Source organism: Phalangium opilio, unplaced genomic scaffold (assembly GCF_054372755.1).
Source record: "Phalangium opilio isolate 3A_F unplaced genomic scaffold, DU_Popi_V2 ptg000217l_1, whole genome shotgun sequence".
NCBI lineage: Eukaryota > Metazoa > Arthropoda > Arachnida > Opiliones > Phalangiidae > Phalangium > Phalangium opilio.
Genome location: NW_028324218.1, coordinates 2,539,730 through 2,562,531, shown reverse-complemented (window position 1 = coordinate 2,562,531; position 22,802 = coordinate 2,539,730). Strand labels below are relative to the sequence as shown.

The 22,802-nt window shown below is 37.5% G+C and overlaps 3 protein-coding genes across 9 annotated transcripts; 1 reads left to right on the top strand and 2 right to left on the bottom strand.

Moving 5' to 3' along the window:
- Positions 1-70: 70 nt before the first annotated feature.
- On the bottom strand, positions 71-19,595 carry LOC149615623 (uncharacterized). Of its 7 annotated transcripts, none has more exons than XM_089857585.1 (13): positions 19,166-19,595; positions 18,306-18,645; positions 17,915-18,214; positions 15,940-16,337; positions 15,631-15,842; positions 13,894-14,394; positions 12,160-12,958; positions 8,940-9,158; positions 8,068-8,399; positions 6,387-7,044; positions 6,012-6,281; positions 5,691-5,936; positions 71-4,639 (listed from the first exon to the last, which is right to left on the bottom strand). In XM_089857585.1, the coding sequence occupies exons 1-13, from the start codon at positions 19,287-19,289 to the stop codon at positions 4,440-4,442; spliced, it is 4,599 nt and encodes a 1,532-aa protein (XP_089713711.1). In that variant the 5' UTR covers positions 19,290-19,595; the 3' UTR covers positions 71-4,439. The 7 variants fall into 7 exon arrangements, with proteins under 7 accessions (XP_089713711.1, XP_089713708.1, XP_089713710.1 ...); XM_089857582.1 differs by having other exon boundaries at positions 71-4,657; positions 19,166-19,594; XM_089857584.1 differs by having other exon boundaries at positions 71-4,657; positions 6,012-6,263; positions 19,166-19,594.
- A 152-nt stretch (positions 19,596-19,747) lies between these two features.
- On the top strand, positions 19,748-21,818 carry LOC149615622 (peptidylprolyl isomerase domain and WD repeat-containing protein 1). The gene has a single exon (XM_089857592.1). It carries the CDS (start codon positions 19,943-19,945, stop codon positions 21,788-21,790), a length of 1,848 nt encoding a protein of 615 aa, XP_089713718.1. The 5' UTR covers positions 19,748-19,942; the 3' UTR covers positions 21,791-21,818.
- Positions 21,803-22,801, bottom strand: CHOp24 (transmembrane p24 trafficking protein CHOp24). The gene is made up of 3 exons (XM_089857596.1): positions 22,526-22,801; positions 22,146-22,446; positions 21,803-22,077 (listed from the first exon to the last, which is right to left on the bottom strand). The coding sequence occupies exons 1-3, from the start codon at positions 22,703-22,705 to the stop codon at positions 21,953-21,955; spliced, it is 606 nt and encodes a 201-aa protein (XP_089713722.1). The 5' UTR covers positions 22,706-22,801; the 3' UTR covers positions 21,803-21,952.
- Between the last annotated feature and the right edge of the window lies 1 nt (position 22,802).

Sequence of the window (22,802 nt, the reverse complement as noted above, 5' to 3'; positions counted from 1 at the left end):
ACCTTCTAAAACTTTTAAATTTCATTAAAGATTCTTAATTTATCGTATTTATAAATAAAAACACAATTAATTATTTATGCCACAGGCATTGATGAAACTTTTATTTGCCTTAAACAGAACATATTATTTATTTATTTTGTTGTATTTTTTAATCTAATAGCGCAATTAAAGTTTTAATTACACACAACTCCGAGTCCGAGTCCGCGTCTGTGTGAAATTTTCAAAATTAAACTAAAAATGTTTTGTTTTAACTATACAGTTTACATTTGAATTAAAATTAAATTTTCCAGACTAATTAATGATTAAGTTTTAATCGTATATTAATTATTATTACAAGTTGTTTTCAGACAAATTTATATTTATAGACAAAATAATCAAATAAAAGTGCAAATGATTATTTTTTACGTTAGGGTTACCGGGGTCAGAGACGTTTAATTAAACTTAAGTATTTTAAGTTCTGTTAAGACTTTAATTAGAAATTTACAAGAACTAGGCTTTCCATCTCCTTTTGTATCGAAGAAAGAATGTTTTTTAAAATAAAAATGGTTTAACACTTGGCACCCAAAAAAAAATTCTCGCTGCTCATTTTAATTACTTTTAATTAAAGATAATTAACTTTCAAGGGGAGGGGGAATCAGAGAGAGGGGGGAAGGAAAAACCTACCAAAATTTTTGTTTGTTGTTTTTTTGACTTTGTATCTTAATATAAGCTATTATTTACAGCCTAAAGCTAACGTTTTAAAAAACATTAGCGCAGGATTATCGTAAACAAACGTAAAACACTTAACGCTTGTTTATTTATTTATTTATTTATTTATTTGTTTGTTTGTCTCTCACAAAGGAATGATCCCAAAATAAAAACAACAACAAATATTTCGTTTCTTAACACTTGGTCAGCACGTATTCTTTAAATTTAAATTTAAATTTAAATGAAATTTAGAAAGGGAAAAAGAAAAATATTTGAAAAAGAAATTAAAATATTCATACTCATTCATTCATACCACCTTAGTTTTCAAACAAACGGATTAAAGATACTTCTTAATTTTTAATTACATATTATCATTCAATTAACGCATTCATACAGCACCAATATTTTTAATTTCTTACCATAACGAAGAATTTAAAATTAACGTGCCAAAATTAAACTTAGAAAAACCCAAAAAAAAAAAAAAAAAAAAAAAAAAAAAAAAAATGATGATACCGAAAAGATTTTTCAAAGTCTCATTCGCAATCAATAATTCTCATTTTCGCGTTCAAAGGAAGGCACATTTAAGCAACAAATATTTACTATTACAAACCCACGAAGAAACAAATAGATTTTTTTATGTTTTTGTTTTTGTTTAAATACACATTGTTTTTGGAACGCAAAAAATTCCACACGTTTATATTACAAGTTTTAACTCCCGTTTTATTTTTAAAACACCCCCCCGTTGTTGTTACCACCGATGTTGGTTTCAATGTTGTTAGATTTAGCTAAGGTTATCCCGTAATGCTGGTTCGTTGATTGAATGATTGAATTGATTTTAGAATTAGGCTTAGCGTTAAAATTAATTTGTTCCGATTGTTTTTTATAGATGCCAAGGCTTAAAACTACGTCTAAAAGTAACTAACTCTTTTATGCTAAGCCTTAGTCTTTCAAATTAGGCTTAAACCGCTAGGCGTTAAAATTCAGTTGTTCTGTTGTTAAAAATTACTTTTGATAGATGCCAAGGCTTAAAACTACGCCTAAAAACCAGAGTAACTCTTATATGCTAAGCCTTAGTCTTTCAAATTAGGCTTAAACCGTCCACTAAGCGTTAAAATTCAGTTGTTCCGTTGCTACGATTACTATTATAGATTCCAAGGCGTAAAACTACTAAAACCTATAGAAACTCTTCTATGCTAAGCCTAATTCTTTCAAATTAGACTCAGGCAGTTATGCCTTAAAATTCAGTTGTTCCTTAGTTACGATTATATTTTTATAGATGCCAAGGCTAAAACTACGCCTAAGAAACCAAAATAACTCTTTCTCTCCTTCATTAAGCCTAATTCTTTCAAGTTAGGCTTAGCATCGTTAAATTTCTTCATAAAACCATCTCCGCTAGCTAGCCTATACTTCAAGATAGATGCCACCAACCAAGGCCTATAATTAACCGTAACAAACATCAAATAACTTCTAAGCCTAACTCTTAAAAACCAAAACCATCCAAAACAATAAGTAAAAAACAAAATAATAAAATTACCTGCGTCTCATGTTCAGAAATACCTTTATTTCGTGATATAGATATAAATAAATGACCAGCATTCTTTACTTGAGAGAAGAAATGAAAACAGAAAGAAAAAACACACCGCGAATAACCCTTCTTCTAACGTTTAGTACATCTTGTTTTTTAAGTTTCGTTTTTGAAAATGTTTTTTTATACCTCCAAGAAATATCATATTCAAAGTGAACTACTATATATATATTTGTATGTTTGTTTGTTTGTTTGTTCTAAACTTTGGGGGGTAAATTTCGCTACTAAAGACTGACTGACTGTTTGTTTTTAAACATATCAACCACGAGAAAAACAAGAAAGACATCGATAGACCATATTTTTTTTAGTATGTTTGTTTGTTTGTTTGTTTACGCGGCCGATTGTATCTCGTAATCATCGAAAAAAAAACAAAATGGTGACGTAACATCCTTAAATAAACTTCATTACTTTATAAAGTTTATATTAATATTATTTAAATGTTTACGTCACTTTTAAATGAAATTAAAATAAAAAAAAATTAAAGATGTTTGGGGGTATTTTTTTTTTTTTTTAAATTTGCGACGATATCTTTTCCAAAATAAAATAATAATAATAATAATTAGTTTTAACTAAATTGCTCTAAATTTTAAAGATATTTACGTTTGTTTGTTTGTTTTTTCTTTCTTCATTTTCACACACACCCTTAAACTTCTGAGCACCGATGTTACGTACGATTTAACCCTTTCTTTACTTAAAATAGGCCTAATAGTAACCGTAAATTATAGAAAAACTACAATTTTACGTATTGTTTTTTAACTATTTGGGGACTTTCTTGTATTTTAAAACCCCCCCTAAAAAAACGGTGGTTTTTATTTTCTTAACAAAGGAAACTAAACCCAGGGCTGCTGTACACATCTCTATCACAGTATTTGTTATACAATAGGATTTTTACTTACTTTTTTTATACTTGAACATTCGCTACTACGTCACAAGAAAAAATAATTGACAGACGACATTCAAAAAGACAAACACGCACACAAAAATGAATTACCGAAAAAAAACACACAAAATGTTTCGAAATAGTTGATTTTTTTCCCTAATACTTCAGAATTGAAAAAGTTTCACACAAAAAAACGTCATTTTTATAGGAAATAGGGAAGAAAAATAGGCTTTCTAAGCCTCGGCAAGGATTTCCTAAGCCTCGGCTAGAATTTCAAGGATTTCCTAAGCCTCGGCTAGAATTTCAAGGATTTCCTAAGCCTCGGCTAGAATTTCAAGGATTTCCTAAGCCTCGGCTAGAATTTCAAGGATTTCCTAAGCCTCGGCTAGAATTTCAAGGATTTCCTAAGCCTCGGCTAGAATTTCAAGGATTTCCTAAGCCTCGGCTAGAATTTCAAGGATTTCCTAAGCCTCGGCTAGAATTTCAAGGATTTCCTAAGCCTCGGCTAGAATTTCAAGGATTTCCTAAGCCTCGGCTAGAATTTCAAGGATTTCCTAAGCCTCGGCTAGAATTTCAAGGATTTCCTAAGCCTCGGCTAGAATTTCAAGGATTTCCTAAGCCTCGGCTAGAATTTCAAGGATTTCCTAAGCCTCGGCTAGAATTTCAAGGATTTCCTAAGCCTCGGCTAGAATTTCAAGGATTTCCTAAGCCTCGGCTAGAATTTCAAGATTTCCTAAGCCTCGGCTAGAATTTCAAGATTTCCTAAGCCTCGGCTAGAATTTCAAGGATTTCCTAAGCCTCGGCTAGAATTTCAAGGATTTTCTAGGCCTCGGCAAGAATTTCTTAAGCCTCGGCTAGAATTTCAAGGATTTTCTAGGCCTCGGCAAGAATTTCTTAAGCCTCGGCTAGAATTTCAAGGATTTTCTAGGCCTCGGTAAGGATTTCCTAAGCCTAGGCTAGAATTTCAAGGATTTTCTAGGCCTCGGCAAGGATTTCTTAAGCCTAGGCTAGAATTTCAAGGATCCCTAAGCCTCAGCAAGGATTTTCTAAGCCTTGTTCCGTTATTTACCGGAATTAGACGGTATTACTTTATACCAATGTAAACTTAAAATAAAAAACGCAAGTATACCCCACAAAACGGAAACAAAAAGGTAATTACAAGTTCAGTTCAGTTTGGTTATTGTCTCTCAGCAAAAAAACATAATCAAAATGTAAGAATTTTGCTCGATGATTCGACGTAAAACTGTTAACAGTCATTTCGATTGTTTGTGTCTATTTATTTGTTATTCAATTGTGTACGACGGTTGTGTGTTGTTGTCTTTCTAGCTCTTCAACGGAGAGAGCGTTTTGAAGGGGAACAGGTGGCATATCAGGCATTTTCTGTTTCAAGACGTCATTACCAAACCAACGTGCCAAATTCACCGGCGAATGTCTATTACCCCCTTGTTGTCCCGGTGGCATTAGTTGTTGGTTCTTCATGTTGGGCCCTCCACAGAAATTACCATCTTAATACATTGGGTCCCCAAATTAATAACGAATTTTGTCCCGATCTCATAATAATATCGTAATGACTAAGCATTTTAGCTAAGCCTTTGCATAAGTGAAAATGATGACTAAGCACATTTTTGTTTATCTCTAAAGGATTTTCTTCATGTTTGGGGTCTCGCAGAAATTACCATCTCAATATATTGGGCCCCCAAAAGTACCTACAAATTTTGTCCCAATCTTATAATAACATCGTAATGACTAAGCATTTACGCGTTTCTTTCACTAAGCCTTTGCATAAAGGAAAACGATGACTAAGCACATTTTGATTTATCTCTAAAGGATTTTCTTCATGTTTGGGGTCTCGCAAAAATTACCATCTTAATATATTGGGCCCCCAAAAGTACCTACAAATTTTGTCCCGATCTCATAATAATATCGTAATGACTAAGCATTTTCGCGTTTCTTTCACTAAGCCTTTGCATAATTGAAAATGATGACTAAGCACATTTTTGTTTATCTCTAAAGGATTTTCTTCATGTTTGGGGTCTCGCAGAAATTACCATCTTAATATATTGGGCCCCCAAAAGTACCTACAAATTTTGTCCCGATCTCATAATAATATCGTAATGACTAAGCATTTTCGCGTTTCTTTCACTAAGCCTTTGCATAATTGAAAATGATGACTAAGCACATTTTTGTTTATCTCTAAAGGATTTTCTTCATGTTTGGGGTCTCGCAAAAATTACCATCTTAATATATTGGGCCCCCAAAAAAGTACCTACAAATTTTGTCCCGATCTTATAATAACATCGTAATGACTAAGCATTTTTGCTAAGCCTTTGCATAAATGAAAATGATGACTAAGCACATTTTTATTTGTCCCTAAAGTATCTATTCCTACTACTTCTAAGCCTACACCTACGCGTAAAACGATTATAACAATACATCGTCTCAAAAACAAAATTGCAAGAGATGACTCAGCATATTTCGTAAGCCTTTGCGCATCTAAAACCCGCGTAAAAACCCCTAAAAAAAGGTATTTGTACTCACCAGGCCTTCCAGACATGCCAATATTATTGTTCAATTGCATTATCCCTTGTCCCTGAGCGACTTGCGACTGCACGTTAAAGAAAACCTGTTGCAAAGCTAATGGATGTAGATTCCCGAGTGTCCTGGGGTCCATCGATGTCCTCTGGTCAGTTTGCTGCGGTTGTTGATGAGAGGCCTTCATATTTTGAGCGCATTTTTGCTGCTGTTGCTGATACGCCAAGATTTGAGAATAATTTGGCGATTGACCTGTTAAAAGGAGTTAAAGAACCAAAAAGGTACGTTAAGCCTTGGTTACTAAAGAGGTACCAAGGCTTAACGTACCTCTTAAAGCTGGTGGAGGAACAAAAATGCCTCCTCTTCCAAAAAAGTTCATATTTTCGTTAGAATTGCTAACAACTGGTGGCCTGAGTACATTCTGGTGTGGAGTGACCATAGGGGTACCGCGAGGGTAAAAGGGTATATTAGGGGCTGGTTTAGGAGTGGCAGTTGCGTTTAATTGCCTCTGCAAGGCTTGTTGACCCAAGATCATTTTTTGTTGGACAAAATGAGCGGCAACGTAAGGATCCATGTCTCCTGGTCGAATAACGTTCCCTAAGAGAGTCATTTACGATGTTTCTGAATGTCCCCTGAGTGTTACCAAGCAGGGACAGGGACAGGGACAAACAGGGGACAAAGAAACTCCAGCAAACATCTTACCTTGATTAGGAAGCATGAACTGCTTATGTTGAGGTCCACCAACATTAACTTTTGGTGGTTGTTGTTGTGGTGCAGAAGAATTCATGGGACCACCTCTGCTTTGATCCTGTTCAGGAACAGTCCCCTTAACAATGGGTCTTCCTTGAACGGTATAAACTGGACCTCCACTTTGATTCCTTTGTAATTGTTGAGCTGCAGCAACAGCAATTGCGGCTTGAGATTGGGACGCTTGTTGCTGTTGCTGTCCAAAAATACCCTGACCATACAACGCTCTTGGTGCGTTAGGACCACCACTACCACTTCCGGTACCACCATTCCCATTAGCTCCCGTTATGAGTCTTTGGGGAGAATGGTGCTCAATCTGGTGCTGTTGGTGATTTTCGATCACGTGATTATGGTGATTCATTCCACCCCCATGATTATTTTGAAGGTGTTGTTGTTGGTGTTGAATGACACCATTTTGTTGAGGGATCGACGATTGAGAATTATTGGCGGAAGTAGGGGTTGTTTGAATTTTATGTTCAGGTGAGGACACATCGTGACCTTTCCCTTGTTGTTGAGGGGACACGGCGTCACCACGATTTTCTTTGTCTAATTTTTCCGAATGCATTTTGCGCATGACTGATGTCGGGGTAAATGCCGCCATCGTGGAAGTAAACTGCGAAATTACGATGTTTTTCCATGATGACTAAGCTTATCTTTACGTATCACTAAGCCTAATCTAATGACACGGACGTACGAAATTCATTAAGCCTAGCTATTTTCTTTAACTATAAAACGATTCCTATCTAAGCCTACTTTGTTCTAAGTTAAAGAATACTCGATAAGAATTAAGCCTAGTTTGGTCTAAAATAGGTATCAATACGAGTTAAGCCTAGTTTGGTCTAATACAAAGATGAATGAAAGTTAAGCCTAGTTTGTCTAAAACAAAGATGAATGCAAGTTAAGCCTAGTTTGGTCTAAAACAAAGATGAATGCAAGTTAAACCTAGTTTGGTCTAAAACAAAGATGAATGCAAGTTAAGCCTAGTTTGGTCTAAAACAGTGATCAATGCAAGTTAAGCCTAGTTTGGTCTAAAACAAAGATGAATGCAAGTTAAGCCTAGTTTGGTCTAAAACAGTGATGAATGCAAGTTAAGCCTAGTTTGGTCTAAAACAAAGATGAATGCAAGTTAAGACTAGTTTGGTCTAAAACAGTGATCAATGCAAGTTAAGCCTAGTTTGGTCTAAAACAAAGATGAATGCAAGTTAAGACTAGTTTGGTCTAAAACAGTGATCAATTCAAGTTAAGCCTAGTTTGGTCTAAAACAGTGATCAATACAAGTTAGTTAACCTTAATTTGGTCAAAAACAAAGATCAATAACAATTTAACCCTAATTTGGTCTAAAACAGTGTAAATTAATGCAAGTTAACCCTAATTTGGTCTAAAACATTGGAAATCAATGCAAGTTAACCCTAAAATGGTCTAAAAACAAAGATGAACACAAGTTAACCCTAATTTGGTCTAAAACCGAGATCAATCAAAACAAGTTAACCCTAATTTTATCTAAAACGGAGAAAAGCACTATAATCATCCTAACATGGTCTAAAATAGAGATCATTTCAATATAGGCCTAATTTGGTCTAAAAAGACGAGTAAATCATTCCAAGGTAACCATGCAAATAAGTTAAAACAGACTTACTTTTGATGGGGAAGAACTAGAAGTTATGGGGGCGGTATTGGAGGATGGCGACTTGGGTAGGGCAGTACCTCCGGGAGTAGTGGCCACGACATTTGGCGATCTTGACCTTTGGGCTTCTTGCCTTTTACGATAATTTTCCTTTTGTTCTTCGAGCTTTCGCTTAATCAGAGCATTTTGAAGAATGGTTTGCGTATGAGCGGCCAATTCTTGAGGGGAAGGTACACGTGGGAGAGCGTTTTGATTTTGAACTTGAAGGGTATTCGATTGGCTAATTTGCGATGGATGAATCGGAGCTGGAGCGTGACTTAGAAGGGGAGGGGCTTGTCCAAACACTAATAAACGAAAACAGACCCACAATGTAACACAGAAAACCACCCCTAACCATCCATAGAAATTCGCAAAAAGCCATAAAAAATTTAACGCGTATTGAAGGAAAAGTTCAGCTAGCAAGAAGCGATATCTAGTTTATTAGGGAGAAGGTAAATAAATTCGCCAAGCCACATTTCTAGCAGCTTTATCTCCAGTCCAAACGTTACGTAGACGTGTCCGGAGTTAATCCCCGCCGCCTCTAAATTACAACCAGCCAGCATCTCATTGGTTCTTGAAAACTCGTGCACGTCAGCGCGACGCGAATGAGAAAAAATTACAGTCATATTTTCCGACTAAGGAGAGGAGGCGAAATAGCCCGACGGCCTCCTCCTTTTACGTCCCCCCTTGTATTTTGAAAGGGGGGGCTGCAGGACTATGGCACGCGCGAATACTTAGGCAACTTATACCTTCTCCCTAGTAAACTAGATATAACTTCTTGAATATACCTTAAAACAATGAACTTTTCCTCTAAAGCTAAAGCTTAAATAAGTAAATGTTCGCACCTAATGGCGAAGGGATCCTTGCAGGAACTGCAGTCCCTAAATCGTGAGAGAGAGGCGATTGCCTTGGACTTAAATGTGGTCCAACTGCTATTGGAACACCGAGAGTTTGACCCATAGACGGATCGGGAGTGGGAGAAGGGTTAAGAATGTGTCCGCCGTAAGGGGCCGGAACAAGAGTGGACATGAATTTTGGCCTTTGTTGTTGAGTAGCCATCAAGTCTTTAAAAATAATTAAATGGGGCAAATGTTTCTTACAATGCCGCGTGAATCATTTGAAACAGCCAGATAAATACATGCAGATAATATAAATCAGTGCTACATCCATTTTCAATAAACGTATCTTAGACAGGGTTCGTACGAAATTTTTACATTAAAAATCCCTGACTTTACCAGGTTATCCCTGACCATTTTAAGGTGTTTACCAGAGCCCACTTCATTATTACACCTGTCTCATATTAACATTTCTCGAAGCATGGTTTGACATACCAAACGAAATCCCTGACATATCCCCGACTTTTTAGGAAAAGCGTTTAAATCCCTGACATATCCCTGACTTTTTAGGAAAAGCGTTTAAATCCCTGACATATCCCTGACTTTTTAGGAAAAACGTTTAAATCCCTGACATATCCCTGACTTTTTAGGAAAAACGTTTAAATCCCTGACATATCCCTGACTTTTTAGGAAAAACGTTTAAATCCCTGACTTTTTCCCCTAATTTTCATATCCCTGACTTATCCAGGTTATTCCTGATCTATAAGGCGGTCATGGTTCATACAACGTTTCGAAAACTAATTAACCTGACTTTTAAATAGAGGTTTTCCCCCCATATATGGAATAATAAAAACGGGAGTGGTTTTTGATAGTTGAAGCAACCCCTTCATAGCTAAAGCTTACTCAAACCTCACAAATTCCCCTACTAACATAAAACATTTCATCAACTATTTATTTCCAGATTTGTATGAACCCTGGCGAATTTTGAGGGAAGAGCTAAACTAATCATATGTACACTCGCACTGCTACCATGCAACCAATGAAATCGCAGTTAGAGGCTTGACCCGATAGTAAGTTCTCATCCTAAAGCCCGTCCCACAAAACCCGTTTTCACAAAAAATTAACACGGTACCTTGCCAATCACGTGTCTCTAAAAACTCTCTTTGCTACCCAACCAACCAATGAAATAACACGGTTAGAAAGACGGGGGGGGGGGTATAGTAAGTTCTCATTGAAGCCCGGTATCCCCACAAAACCCGTATTCATAGATATTAGAATGGCATATAAGATTTGGGGACACAATAATTCTTATTTGAAGTATATAGAGTAATGGCACCTCCCTGCCTTTAGCTACGTTATATTCTATGAGAAATTAACATGTAGTGCCACTACTCTTACTCTATTGTATAATAACTTAAAATCATGCCAAAGACAAAATTCATGCACACTCGAGTCGTTTGTTTGTTTGTTTGTTTGTTACATGCGCAATATTGCAGGGAGCCCAGCAAAAAAAATTTAAATTAAAATTCCTTATAGGAATTATCCTCTCCGGAATTATAGGATAGGATTTTATAGGAGAAAAAATAATCACGTGTTTTTATGGGATTAAATATATAGGAATAAAAATGGATGCTCATATATATAATACTAACTATTTTGGCTTAATTAAACTATATTATAGAAAAATCTCAAATAAATAAATTAAAAATAATAATAAATTGGGGATTTTACTTTGAATTAAATTCAGAGGAACTTAATTAAATTAAATTAAATTAAATGATATAATATAATTAAAAAAAATAATCCCGAGTACAAACTCCACAGCCTGATCAATTTCGGTGTCAAATCTAGTCCCAAATGTCATCTCTATTTTAATTAAAAGAGCCATCCATAACTAAATTTTAATTAAAATAAATTTGATAATTCTAAACTATAAACGAAAACTAAGACCCCAAACTAAGCATCAAAAATATATAGGATTAAAAATGCATGCTCATTAATATAATACTAACTATTTTAGCTTAATTAAACTATATTATAGAAAAATCTCAAATAAATAAATAAATAATTAACAAATTGGGGATTTTACTTTGAATTAAATTCAGAGGAACTTAATTAAATTAAATTAAATGATATAATATAATTAAAAAAATAATCATGAGTACAAACTCCGCAGCCTGATCAATATCAATTTCAGTGTCAAATCTAGTCCTCAAATATCATCTCTATTTTAATTAAAAGAGCCATCCATAACTAAATTTTAATTAAAATAAATTTGATAATTCTAAACCATATAAACGAAAACTAAGACCCCAAAACTAAGCATGCATCAAAAATATATCGGAATGAAATTATAGAATAATAATAATAATATACGACAGGTTCAAAAATATAGGATATTATAGGAACTATAGGACTCCCTGCACTAAAAACAGTTAATAATCCCGATCCATAATATTAATTATACTTATAGCGGGGTTAAAAACCATAAAGAAAGGATGATAAAGTATGGAGTGCAAATAAAACACCTTTCATGAAAAATTATAGCATAATAATAATATAGGACAGGTTAGAAAATATAGAATATTATAATTCCCGATCCATAATATTAATTATACTTATAGCGGGGTTAAAAACCATAAAGAAAGGATGATAAAGTATGGAGTGCAAATAAAACACCTTTCATGAAATTATAGCATAATAATAATAATAATATAGGACAGGTTCAAAAATATAGGATATTATAGGAACTATAGGACTCCCTGCACTAAAAACAGTTAATAATCCCGATCCATAATATTAATTATACTTATAGCGGGGTTAAGAAACCATAAAGAAAGGATGATAATGTATGGAGTGCAAATAAAACACCTTTCATGAAATTATAGCATAATAATAATAATATAGGACAGGTTCAAAAATATAGGATATTATAGGAACTATAGGACTCCCTGCGCTAAAAACAGTTAATAATCCCGATCCATAATATTAATTATACTTATAGCGGGGTTAAAAACCGTAAACCAAGGATGATAAAGTATGGAGTGCAAATAAAACACCTTTCATGAAATTATAGCATAATAATAATAATAATATAGGACAGGGTTCAAAAATATAGGCTTATAGGAATTATAGGACAAATGGGCTCCCTGTCATGCATGATGCAAGTCCGATCAGAAAACGTAACATAAGTTCAAAAGACAATAAAATAAACAAGTAAACAACTCACCATGAGGCTTAGCTTGTTGCTGTTGCTGTTGCTGTTGCTTATTCTGGAAGGCTTGATTCATAGCTTGTTGCATCGTTCTCTCAACAGTCCCTGGACTTGCAGTTTGAAAAATCCTTGAATTTTGCTGTTGTTGTTGTTGTTGTTGTTGTTGTTGCGCAGCATTTTGCATATTATGCAAGTGTTGTTGTTGTTGAGCCATCAACCTGACCATCATCTCATTCTGATTCCCTTGTTCGTACAAAACCCTCATCATATCAGCAACATTATTAGGTTGTTGCTGTTGCTGTTCTTGCTGCTCTTTGGGCCTCATCACATTCTGATGTCCTTGTCCTTGTCCTTGTCCTTGTCCCAAGGTCACATTCACGTTAACCGAAGAGGTCGTCGAAGACACGGAGGGTTTATCCAAATCCTTGAAGAAATCAATCAACATGTCCTTATCGACGCCGTACATTTGGGGAGGAGCCAAAGTTGGAGTTGGACTGATTCTCAAATCGGGCATCTGAATGATCGGTTGTTGTTGTGGTGGTTGTTTGGCAGGAACAACGTTGTTGGGTTGATGTTGTTGAACGTGGGTTGGAGGGGTTGGTTGACGATGTTGGGCAGCAACGTGTTGAATAAGTTGATTATGGTGTTGGTGTTGGTGTTGGTGTTGTTGTTGTTGTTGTTGCATCATTCTCAAGTTAAAGTTTTGGGTGATGAGATCTTCCTCCTGAATTATTTTCGATTTGTCAACGTGTCCCATACTGATTGATTGAGGTGGGGCGGACATGGTAGCGCCTTGGTCACTCAGTTGACTCAACTGGTTGCAGGATGGAACAAAGGGTCCTGGTTCAATTTTCCGTGCTTTTTATCAACTTTTGCCCCGACCCACGAACTTTCCCTCAGAACATACAGAGTTTCACGAACTTTCCCCCCCGACTTTTGCCGAGCACACAAACTTTCCCGGCCGTTCCCCCGACTTTTGCCGAGCACACAAACTTTCCCGGGTTTTCCCCCGACTTTTGCCGAGCATACAAACTTTCACGAACTTTCCCCCGACTTTTGCCGAACATACAAACTTTCACGAAGTTTCCCCCCCGACTTTTGCCGAACATAGAAAGTTTCACGAACTTTCCCCCGACTTTTGCCTAACATACAAAGTTTCTCGAACTTTTCCCCCGGACTTTTGCCGAACATACAAAGTTTCTCGAACTTTTTCCCCCGACTTTTGCCGAACATACAAAGTTTCTCGAACTTTCCCCCGACTTTTGTCGAACATACAAACTTTCACGAACTTTCCCCCGACTTTTGCCGAACATACAAACTTTCACGAACTTTCCCCCGACTTTTGCCGAACATACAAACTTTCACGAACTTTCCCCCGATTTTTGCCGAACATAAAAACTTTCCCGGGTTTTCCCCCGACTTTTGCCGAACATAAAACCTTTCACGAACTTTCCCCCGACTTTTGTCCAAACTACAAACTTTCACGAACTTTCCCCCGACTTTTGTCCAAACATACAAACTTTCACGAACTTTCCCCCGACTTTTGTCCAAACTACAAACTTTCACGAACTTTCCCCCGACTTTTGTCCAAACATACAAACTTTCACGAACTTTCCTCCGACTTTTGTCCAAACTACAAACTTTCCCGGGCTTCCCCCCCCCCCAACTTTAACCCGACCCACGAACGTCCCCTAGTTTTCCCCCGCCCTAAAAACAACCCCATTAAATAAAAAATAAATAAAAACTCACCAATTTATTAAATGCAGATTTTTCTTCACTGGCTCTATTTCCTCCGAGCACCAACTGTTTCAAATCAGCCTCCAACTCGACGACACTCTTAGCTTTCCCTGACATGGTTTCATCCTTCAAACTGTGCGTGTGATTCTCGCTGTTCAACAAGGGCGTCACGTTGATGTTGGCATTCTGCAGAATCTCCAGGATATTTTTCCCGTCCTTGGAACCAGCACCGCCACCGTGATGTTCGTGATTGTACCGTTGTCCTCCTCCGTGGTGCATCCCGGGGGGATTAATTGGAATGAAGTAATTGTTGGAAGAAGAATGGTGTTGAGACGGGGGAGATGGGCCTCGTTTTAAACCCATCATTTGGGCGCGAATCTCGTCTTGGATCGAGGATCGACGCGAGTTTTCTTCCGAATCGAGTAGATCTTTAACGGGACTATCGCGACTGAACCATTGGCTGAAACGACTGCCAGTGAAACCGGAATCGGCAGCTTCAGGTGGACTTCCATTCTAAATGGAATAAATAACGCGTGGACTTTAAATTTCGCGCAAGAACGTGAAAATCTCGCGTAAAAACGTCGAAACATCGCGTAAAAACATGAAAATGTCGCGTAAAAACGTCGAAACCTCGCGTAAAAACATGAAAATGTCGCGTAAAAACGTCGAAACCTCGCGTAAAAACATGAAAATGTCGCGTAAAAACATGTAAACTTCGGGTAAAACCATGAAAATCACGCGTAAAAACATGAAAATCACGCGTAAAAACATGAAAATCACGCGTAAAAACATGAAAATCACGCGTAAAAACATGAAAATCACGCGTAAAAACATGAAAATCACGCGTAAAAACATGAAAATCACGCGTAAAAACATGAAAATCACGCGTAAAAACATGAAAATCACGCGTAAAAACATGAAAATCACGCGTAAAAACATGAAAATCACGCGTAAAAACATGAAAATCACGCGTAAAAACATGAAAATCACGCGTAAAAACATGAAAATCACGCGTAAAAACATGAAAATCACGCGTAAAAACATGAAAATCACGCGTAAAAACGTCGAAACATCGCGTAAAAACATGAAAATCACGCGTAAAAACGTCGAAACATCGCGTAAAAACATTAAAATGCCGCGTAAAAACGTCGAAACATCGCGTAAAAACGTCGAAACATCGCGTAAAAACATGAAAATTCAGCGTAAAAACGTCGAAACCTCGCGTAAAAACATTAAAAATCCGAGTAAAAACGTCGAAACCTCGCGTAAAAACATGAAAATTCAGCGTAAAAACGTCGAAACATCGCGTAAAAACATTAAAATTCAGCGTAAAAACGCCGAAACCTCGCGTAAAAACATTAAAATCCCGCGGAAAAACGTCTAAACCTCGCGTAAAAACATGAAAACGCCGAGTAAAAACGTCGAAACCTCGCGTAAAAACATGAAAATTCAGCGTAAAAACGTCGAAACATCGCGTAAAAATATGAAAAAGTCGCGAAAAACGTCGAAACCTCGCGTAAAAACATTAAAAAGTCGCGAAAAATGTCGAAACCTCGCGTAAAAACATGAAAACTCAGCGTGAAAACGTCGAAACATCGCGTAAAAACATTAAAAAGTCGCGAAAAATGTCGAAACCTCGCGTAAAAACATGAAAACTCAGCGTAAAAACGTCGAAACATCGCGTAAAAACATTAAAAAGTCGCGTAAAACGCCGAAGAGTCGCGTAAAAACATGAAAACATAAACTTACCGGTAACAACCCAGGTATCCAATCCATCTTAAAGATATCATTCAAATCAAAATCCTGCTTCTTATCACTATCATTCTGTTGCTGTTGATCCATTTCATTTGGCCTTGGAGACGGTGATGAACTAACACGCTCCGTCACCACCACAACCTTCTCCCCACTCTTCTCCCCTCCTCTTTCAATTACATCCTTTGTCGGAACTAAAGGTTCTGGCTCTAAATTAAGACCAAAATAGAACCAAAACAAATGTCCTCAAAGCCTTGAAGACACGGCCAACCCATGGACATTAAAACCATAAATAACATAACATACCTCTATTCTGACTTCTAACATTGGCCTCCGATAACCTTGTTGGCATCAGATTTTTACGCGTAAGTTCTTTGCCCCTCCTTCCTCTACCAGCAACGGATTTCTCGTGATTACATGGATTATCAAAGCCCACGAGTTCAATTGTCTCGTGCTGACTTGTTGGACCAGCACTGAACCATTCTGGTTCATCCTCTTCGTCAATACGATCGTCCCGTCCCCTTGACATTCTACGATCATTGGCGCGATATCTCCCCATGAATCTTGCTGGGGGTTCTTTCTCTCTATCATCTCGATCAAAACGATTGTTTCGACCACCACCATAGCCATATTCACGATCTTTATCGCGCGTGTCACGACTGACAATCCTGCCACTACCAATTCTACGAGTGTCTCTGTGTAGACTGGGACGACAAAGAAATAGGCCTAAACTTAAGTAACTTGGGAGTGGATTGGATTTGGACTGCTAAGCCTAACTTTAAAATTTAGAGTTGTGTTACTTGTGCCAAACGTATTTTTAAGCCACGTTTTAGATAAAACAGAGCAATGTAGGTTTTTGAAGCTATTTTTAGACCAAGGCCTATTTTTATTTGTAACAGGGCCGGAAATAGGAAAAATTTCGTGTACGGCTCCAGTGACCCCCCCCCCCCCCCTTGACTGGAAAATTTATAGGACGTTGTCAACTGGAGTGTGCGAACGTTATTGGTCAAAATGTCCAGTTACTACCTTAGTTTTCAAAACAATTATGGGATATTTTAAAATTTTATTTGACAATGTTCAGTTTTCTGTGCTTATTTCCGGCCCTGGGCACAACTGACCAATGCTTAGTTTTAGATGCAACTGACCGAAGAGCTTTTCAAATGCAACTGACCGAAGAGCTTTCTAAATGCAACTGACCGAAGAGCTTTTCTAAATACAACTGACCGAAGAGCTTTTCAAATGCAACTGACCGAAGAGCTTTTCAAATGCAACTGACCGAAGAGCTTTTCAAATGCAACTGACCGAAGAGCTTTTCAAATGCAACTGACCGAAGAGCTTTTCAAATGCCAAGGCCTATTTTTAGATGCAACCGACGGATGGGCTTTTTAAATGCGCTTGACCAAGGCCTATTTTTATATGCAACCGACGGATGGGCTTTTTAAATGCGCTTGACCAAGGCCTATTTTTATATGCAACCGACCAAGGCCTATTTTTATATGCAACCGACCAAGGCCTATTTTTATATGCAACCGACCAAGGCCTATTTTTAACCAGAACCGACCAAGGCCTATTTTTAACCAGAACCGACCAAGGCCTATTTTTAACCAGAACCGACCAAGGCCTATTTTTAACCAGAACCGACCAAGGCCTATTTTTAACCAGAACCGACCAAGGCCTATTTTTAACCAGAACCGACCAAGGCCTATTTTTAACCAGAACCGACCAAGGCCTATTTTTAACCAGAACCGACCAAGGCCTATTTTTAACCAGAACCGACCAAGGCCTATTTTTAACCAGAACCGACCAAGGCTTATTTTTAGGCAGAACCGACCAAGGCTTATTTTTAGGCAGAACCGACCAAGGCTTATTTTTAGGCAGAACCGACCAAGGCTTATTTTTAGGCAGAACCGACCAAGGCTTATTTTTAGGCAGAACCGACCAAGGCTTATTTTTAGGCAGAACCGACCAAGGCTTATTTTTAGGCAGAACCGACCAAGGCTTATTTTTAGGCAGAACGGACCAAGGCTTATTTCTAGGCAGAACCGACCAAGGCTTATTTCTAGGCAGAACCGACCAAGGCTTATTTCTAACCAGAACCGACCAAGGCTTATTTTTAGGCAGAACCGACCAAGGCTTATTTTTGAAAGCCATATTTAAACCCAAAACACATTAAAAACCCACTTTTCTTCCCCCCCCCCCCCAAAAACCTCCCTCACACACAAATCTTAATAACAACCCCTTTCACCCCATCTTTAACAAGAAACAAAAGTGACACTCGTACCTTTCAGGTTCCCTGGAATCATTAGGACTTCCTGGCCTCCTATTATTACTGGTCGTAACAGGAAAAGTCTGTTGACTAACGTGACAACCAGTCCCAAAACTCCTCCTCTGCGGACTTAAAACAATATCATCCCTTTCCTCCTTAATCCTTTCTTTAGGATCAGGCGTTCTCCTTTTAAAGCTCAGATCTCTTTCAAACTCCGCTGGTCTTTCCCTCTTCGCTCTAGCATCATCAGTTGGCGTGTCAGTACCCCTTTTATTCTTAAACCATTTCTCCGGATCCCAAACCCCAGAAGTACTGCTAAAATGTAACAACCCACGATTACCATTTTAGTTTGTTAACTAAACAAACTAAAATTAAATTAATTTAATTTAATTTAAATTAAACACACTTTAAGAATGTAGGGTCAAGAAAATCCGGCCATTTTTTAGCCAGGTCAGTTTTGGAAAGTTTGATAAGTTCTTCTTTATCGTATTGATGTTGCGGTAAAGAGATGGATTCATTTTTCTCCGAACCTCTAGATGAAGGTCTACTACTGCTGTTACTGCTAATACTGCTTGAAGTACCGCTTCTAGTTCCCGTAGTGCTAGTTGAAACACTAGCTTCGGCACTACTGATTTCATTCTGATCAGATGTTGTACCAATACCAACAACAACACCAACTTCCTCTTCTTTAGGAAGTTCACTTAGTTTAACTTCTTCATCTTCTGAAATGTGGATTAAATAATGACCTAGAAAATCTAATGGACTAATGGCACCCCATGTTATTTCCCCATAGAGATTAATACAGTCAAAGGCAGAGGGCTGCCATTACTCTATAAACCCTAAAATAATGCATAAACTAACTATCCTTGACCAACATTGGGTTAAAATTATCTTGGAGTATTATTTTTAAAAATAGGTCAATGTTAAATTAAATTCAAGAGTATCAAATTCAATGACAACAAAGTTTTAAATTATTTATGTATGCAATGTTTTATAAATTAAATTTGCATAAAATTAAATTAAATTAACACCTACCATGCATGTTAATTGATACTTAATTACGGTTAATATTAATTAAAACTCAAAGTACATGCAATATTGTTTCACTTCCAGTTCCGATACGTTCAAACTTGTCTACCCTCTAGGTCTATTTTCACTCCCCCCCCCCCTGTTATATTAGGCCTTTGTTGTGTAACAATAGACAAGGCTTAGAACTGCCATGGTAAATTTTAACTCAAGTATAAAGTAATGGTAATTATTACTTACCCTCTGGTTTTTCGCTGGTAGCGGCAACGGCTTCGGATGGTTCAGAAACATTAGGGGTTTCTTCAGTGTCGTTGGATTCTTCCTGTTGACGCGTAGGTGATTCCGGTAGATGAACCATTGCCATTTTTTGCCCCCTAGGGCCTAAGTCTAGTCCTTATGTCAAAAAACTCCGCTGTGATGGCTAATCGTTTGTATTGGCGCGACGGACAATGAAATAATAACTAACCCTAATTATTTACACGAATAAAATGATATTTACACTGTACAAATGGAGGTGATTCTTAACTTTACAAGAGATTTACACATTCATTTTTCGCAACAAATTGACAAAAGGAGAGCACAAAAAGTCTGGTGAAAAAACCGAATAAAAATAGAACGTCGAATGACGGAGTGAGGCCCTTTGGTGCGAATAGAGTCGACCGAAGCCCGGATGAAAACGTCATCAACTCGGGGTCAGGCTTGTCTGACGTTCGTTATCCTACCGGATGACCTTTTGAAAAAAATGCGCGTAACTAATCTTTATACGCTTTTCAATCTAAAAAACAATATAAATAATTATTAAATTAAAATTAATAAAAATAATCAATTAATCTTATATATTTAAGAAATATTAGCGAAAACCGTTACGAAAAATTAAAAATGTCTAGAAATTTGAAAGAGGCTGAACATAAACAAAACATTCAACGTCTTTCCGGAAATATCGTCTGCTAGCTATAAAAATTTTGCTAATTTCCCGCGGGTGTGAATATAGTCTTTGTTGCGGTAAACAACCATAATATGTCGGAAAAACGCCCAATTTCTGAGGATGAAGATGAAAAATCGGATGATGATGTTATCGGACCACTTCCTTCGGAAGCCGCCAAAGTTAAAAAGAAGAAATTTCTCGAATACGAATCAGTTTACTTAGAAAACATCCCGTGCGCCGAGGCTTACGAGAAAAGTTACATGCACCGGGATGTCATAACCCACGTGTTATGCAGTAAAACCGACTTCATCATAACGGCCAGCGGTGACGGTCATTTAAAATTTTGGAAAAAAAGCGACGAAGGTATCGTATTTGTCAAACATTTTCGTTCGCATTTAGCGACAATTCAGGATATTTGCGATAACTTTAATGGCACAATCCTTGCCACAATTTCGGCTGACAAATCAATGAAAATCTTTGATATTGTCAACTTCGACATGATTAACATGATGAAATTAGATTACAACCCCGGTTGTTGCGAGTTCATACATAGCAGCGGTGACGCGGTTCAGGCAGTAGCCGTGTCCTGCTTAGATACCCCCAATATATACATCTACGATAGCAACGGTACTAATACACCACTTCATACCCTCGATAAATTACACATGGCGCCCGTTGTCGTGATGAAATTCAACGTCGTATGCGAAACCATGGTTTCGGTTGATAAAAAAGGGATGATTGAATACTGGATGGGATACAAACACGATTTCCGCTTCCCAAAACGCGTCCTCTTTGATTCCAAACTGGATACCGATCTATACGAATTCGCGAAATGCAACAGTGTCCCAACTGGACTCGCGTTTTCCCCGAAAGGCGACTTTTTCGCTACAATTTCAACCGACAGAAAAGTGCGAGTTTTCCGTTTTCATACTGGAAAACTGAGCAAAGTCTTTGACGAATCATTGCAACAACTATCGGAGCTTCAACAAACGAAGCAACAATTACCCAACATGGAATTTGGTCGAAGAATGGCTGTGGAACGCGACTTAGAGAAATCCGATTCGTTCAAATTCGCCAACATCGTATTTGACGAAAGTGGATACTTTTTAATATACGCAACATTACTCGGCATTAAAATCGTCAACTTGCAAACGAATCGTTGCATGAAAATGCTGGGAAAGAACGAAAACGTACGTCCATTACGTTTGGCGTTGTATCAAGGCGTCCCCAATAAGCCTAAGGCGGCCATGACGGTTGAAATGAAGGCATCCGATAACCCCGCTTTGGATAATGTCTTCCCGGACCCGACAATATTTTGCACTGGATTTAAAAAGAACCGATTCTACTTATTCAGTCGTCGTGAACCTGAGGACACTAAAAGTGTTGACGCGGAACGCGATGTCTTCAATGAACGTCCATCCAAAGAGGATATAATAGCAGCAACGGAGGCATCAGGACAACAACGTCTTTACAGCAGCGCAATTATTCATACAAGCATGGGAGACATTCACTTAAAACTATTCGCTAAAGAATGCGCGAAAACAGTTGAAAACTTCTGCGTACACGCTAAGAATGGATACTACAATGGACACATATTTCACCGCGTCATCAAAGGCTTCATGATTCAAACCGGGGACCCGACCGGTATCGGTACCGGTGGAGAATCAATATGGGGTGGAGAATTTGAAGACGAATTCCATCCTACGTTAAAACACGATCGACCTTACACTCTAAGTATGGCCAACGCTGGACCCAATACAAATGGATCCCAGTTCTTCATAACGATTATCCCAACACCATGGTTGGACAACAAACATACTGTCTTTGGACGCGTCACCAGAGGAATGGAGGCTTGTCAGAATATTAGTAACGTCAAAACAAACCCAAAAACGGATAAACCGTACGATGATGTTAGAATTATCAATATTACGTTGAAATAAAATGACAAAATGTATACAAACAAATGAATATTGTTTATTAATTAAAGTTTTTTTACAAACAAACAAACAAACAAATAAAGGGCACCAAATTTTATTTATTCTTTTTAAATTAATGAGAAAAGTGAAGGAGGGAAAAAAATGGGAGAAGTTATTAATAGTTTCTTAAACGACTCTGCGAACTTCGAAGAACCGTTTTAGATAGTAAACTTGACCCATGGTCATAGCCACTAGGACTAGTGCTTCAAAGAAGGCCCACATTACAACCCTTGAATTAGTGTTTTCATTAACTAGAATTAAAAAACAAATTAAATCAAATTAAACTTCCCCCCACCAACTTATTTCTCAATGAACGTACTAGATCTGTGTATCCTATCACGTACAACCATGTACTCTTGTTCATGCTTTACTGACGTCAATGACGTGGACATTTCTTTAATCATGTCTTCGAGCTTATTGTGATGTTCGGCTCCATCATCAGCGGCTTTAGCAGCCGCTTCACCAATATCCATCGAAAACATGACAATTTTTGGTGTCATTGTGGACATTGCGTTACTAAAGCAGTAGGTGTAAACCCCATCCATATAAGCTGCTAATGCGTATTTGCCATTAGATTCCCGTTCCCCTTGGTATAAAACCTTCCCATCCGGACCAGTAATCTAATTAAAATCATTAATTAAACGTACTTTTAATGATTTAAAACCCCCATCCATGTAAAATGAATGACCAAGGCCTAACCTTCACGTCGATATCCAAGAAACCACCTTCGGCGACTTCGAAAGTTAATCCCATTTTAGTTCCCGATGTTACTTTATCGAAAAAACATTCTTCAGCATGCGCGTCGACAGTTACGAAATAACAATTAGAGTTACCAATTAACTGTAAACTAATTAACGCGATAATTGTAACGTACAACATGATGGAATATGGATTATTTACAAGCGGGCCTAATTTTTGACCGGACGATTTCACGCGTTGCCACGTTATTCGCTGAATCGTCGGCGCCTTTTGAACC

Excerpts from the sequence above, each read along its gene's own strand:
- CHOp24 (XM_089857596.1), bottom strand. The coding sequence starts at position 22,705 with ATGTTGTACGTTACAATTATCGCGTTAATTAGTTTACAGTTAATTGGT. Across the intron at positions 22,447-22,525 it reads TCTTGGATATCGACGTGAAG|ATTACTGGTCCGGATGGGAA; the intron begins GTTAGGCCTTGG and ends GATTTTAATTAG. Across the intron at positions 22,078-22,145 it reads TGATAGGATACACAGATCTA|TTAATGAAAACACTAATTCA; the intron begins GTACGTTCATTG and ends TTTTAATTCTAG.
- LOC149615623 (XM_089857582.1), bottom strand. The coding sequence starts at position 19,289 with ATGGCAATGGTTCATCTACCGGAATCACCTACGCGTCAACAGGAAGAA. Across the intron at positions 18,215-18,305 it reads CTTGACCCTACATTCTTAAA|CAGTACTTCTGGGGTTTGGG; the intron begins GTGTGTTTAATT and ends GTTACATTTTAG. Across the intron at positions 7,045-8,067 it reads CTAGTTCTTCCCCATCAAAA|TTTACTTCCACGATGGCGGC; the intron begins GTAAGTCTGTTT and ends GTAATTTCGCAG.
- LOC149615622 (XM_089857592.1), top strand. The coding sequence starts at position 19,943 with ATGTCGGAAAAACGCCCAATTTCTGAGGATGAAGATGAAAAATCGGAT.